This window comes from Athene cunicularia, unplaced genomic scaffold (assembly GCF_003259725.1).
Source record: "Athene cunicularia isolate RWA unplaced genomic scaffold, athCun1 SCF_13, whole genome shotgun sequence".
NCBI lineage: Eukaryota > Metazoa > Chordata > Aves > Strigiformes > Strigidae > Athene > Athene cunicularia.
This window is the reverse complement of record NW_020799189.1, coordinates 122,753-124,506: the sequence shown is the minus strand read 5'-3', so window position 1 is coordinate 124,506 and position 1,754 is coordinate 122,753. Positions and strand designations below refer to the sequence as shown.

At 47.3% G+C, this 1,754-nt stretch overlaps 1 protein-coding gene across 1 annotated transcript in view; it reads left to right on the top strand.

Annotated features, from left to right (window-relative positions):
* The window catches only part of LOC113490546 (E3 ubiquitin-protein ligase Topors-like), a 20,779-nt gene extending 19,025 nt beyond the window's left edge, over positions 1 to 1,754 (top strand). The window contains exon 3 of the mRNA XM_026867068.1: positions 1,610 to 1,754. Within this exon, the coding sequence (XP_026722869.1) occupies positions 1,610 to 1,754 (145 nt within the window). The remainder of the gene's footprint in view (positions 1 to 1,609) is intronic.

Here is a 1,754-nt window from a genome sequence, read left to right as displayed (position 1 = left end):
CAAGGTCACATGGTTATCACCATTCAAGGTCAAGATCACCCGCGTACAGATGCCACCATTCACATTCAAGTTCTTCAGTCTGTAGAGACCAGTCTCCCACTCAACATAAAAACCACCAGAAGAGAAGGCAATGAGAATGAAGGACTTCCCAATGCTGAACTGTTAGAAGGTATGAGAAAGTGAAGAGAGCCAATTACAGCAGCAGATGTTAAAATGGACTCTCTGTTCATGCTCCCAAGCAGAGATGATGCCACCCCTATGAGACATGAGCCTATGGGAGCAGATTCTATTGCTGTCAAACCAGAATCTGAAAAGGAGAAAAAAGAGGAGGGTAAGCCAAAAGCAAAAACTGGCAAGACAAAGCAGAAAGTAGAAGTGGCTCTTCCTCCTAGGAAAGACAGTATAATAAAACCAGATAAAGCTGTCCAAGAGAAGGTGGACGCTGATCATGAAATACCTCCTCAAACAGAACCAACCTCCTGTGAAAAAAGCGAAGGAGGAGTTACAAAGATAGACAATGTTAAAACATCTTCTTCTCAAAAGTGTCTTGGTGCTCCATGAAATGTTCACCCAAAAGTGACGATCTCCCGGAAACCAGACCAGCCAAGGAGAAAAAGGCAAAGAAAGACCATCCAAAAGAAACCAAGTCAGAGAAGCCCTCCAACAAAAAGAACAAGTCAAAAAAACCTGTGGAGAAAAGCAAACCTTCTAAGGCAAAAACTGAAAAAAGAAAAGTAGATGAAAAGGTTGATAAAGAAAATGAAGCCACGTCCATAAAGGCGTCTAAACCAGAAACTGATGAATTGAAAACATCACCAAAGGGGAAGACCAAACCTCATGGTGGAAAAGGAGGGCAAGCTCTCCAAAAGAATAAATCTGCTTTTCTTAACAACCCCGCCAAAATGATTAAAGTTATCCAGGAAACTGACAATGAGATTGTGAGTGAAGAAGATGTGCCACCTGCAAATAAACCTGTTGAGACAGCTGAGCTGAGCAGCAGTAAAGTTAAACAAGAAGCAGCAAAGGAAAAAATGAGAAGTAACAGCATCAGATGGATCTAGTTCAACCTGGCAGAAGAAGAGATATATCAGCTATAAAATATCAGCAGAATACATTATGGCCCAGTTATGTCACTTGTTGGCTTCAATAAAAATTTTTCAGTGAACTATCCAATGTGTTTTTGAACCTTCTGGAGCCAGGGAGGCGGCCAGCCAGCTCTAAGGTGTCTGGCAAGCTGGTGGGCGAGCAGCTGAGGCGGTGTGGTGGAGGGCAGAGCCAAGGGCTGGTGGCGCCTGTTCTGAACGCGGTGTAACCACACCAACAGTCGCTGCGGAGGAGAGCAGCTCACACCCCACCCATCCGTAACGAGCTGGGTGGGCAGAACCAGCACCACCCACCGTTGATCAGGTAATAAGAACCTCATGGCAGGACAGCTGCCCATCGAGCTCAGGGTGCCCAGACAGCACCTGACTGAGTGCGCCGAGGCTGAGTGTAGAGCAGGGCTGAGGTCTGCCGCTGGACAAGGTACCTTTGATCCCTGCAAGCAACTGGTTGGTGCTGTAGAGAGGGGAGGGAAGGAATGGCAGCACAGGGAAGGGAGAGCCCAGTGTGTGGGAAATAGCACACAGATTGGTTCTCTCCTGGCCAGAGAGAAGAACATGGTCACAACACGGCCCAGAGGCAGAGTGATGAGGAATGTGGGAACCCAGACACAGGTCCTGCACAAACAGGTGGCTGTGCAGGTCTCGGCCTGA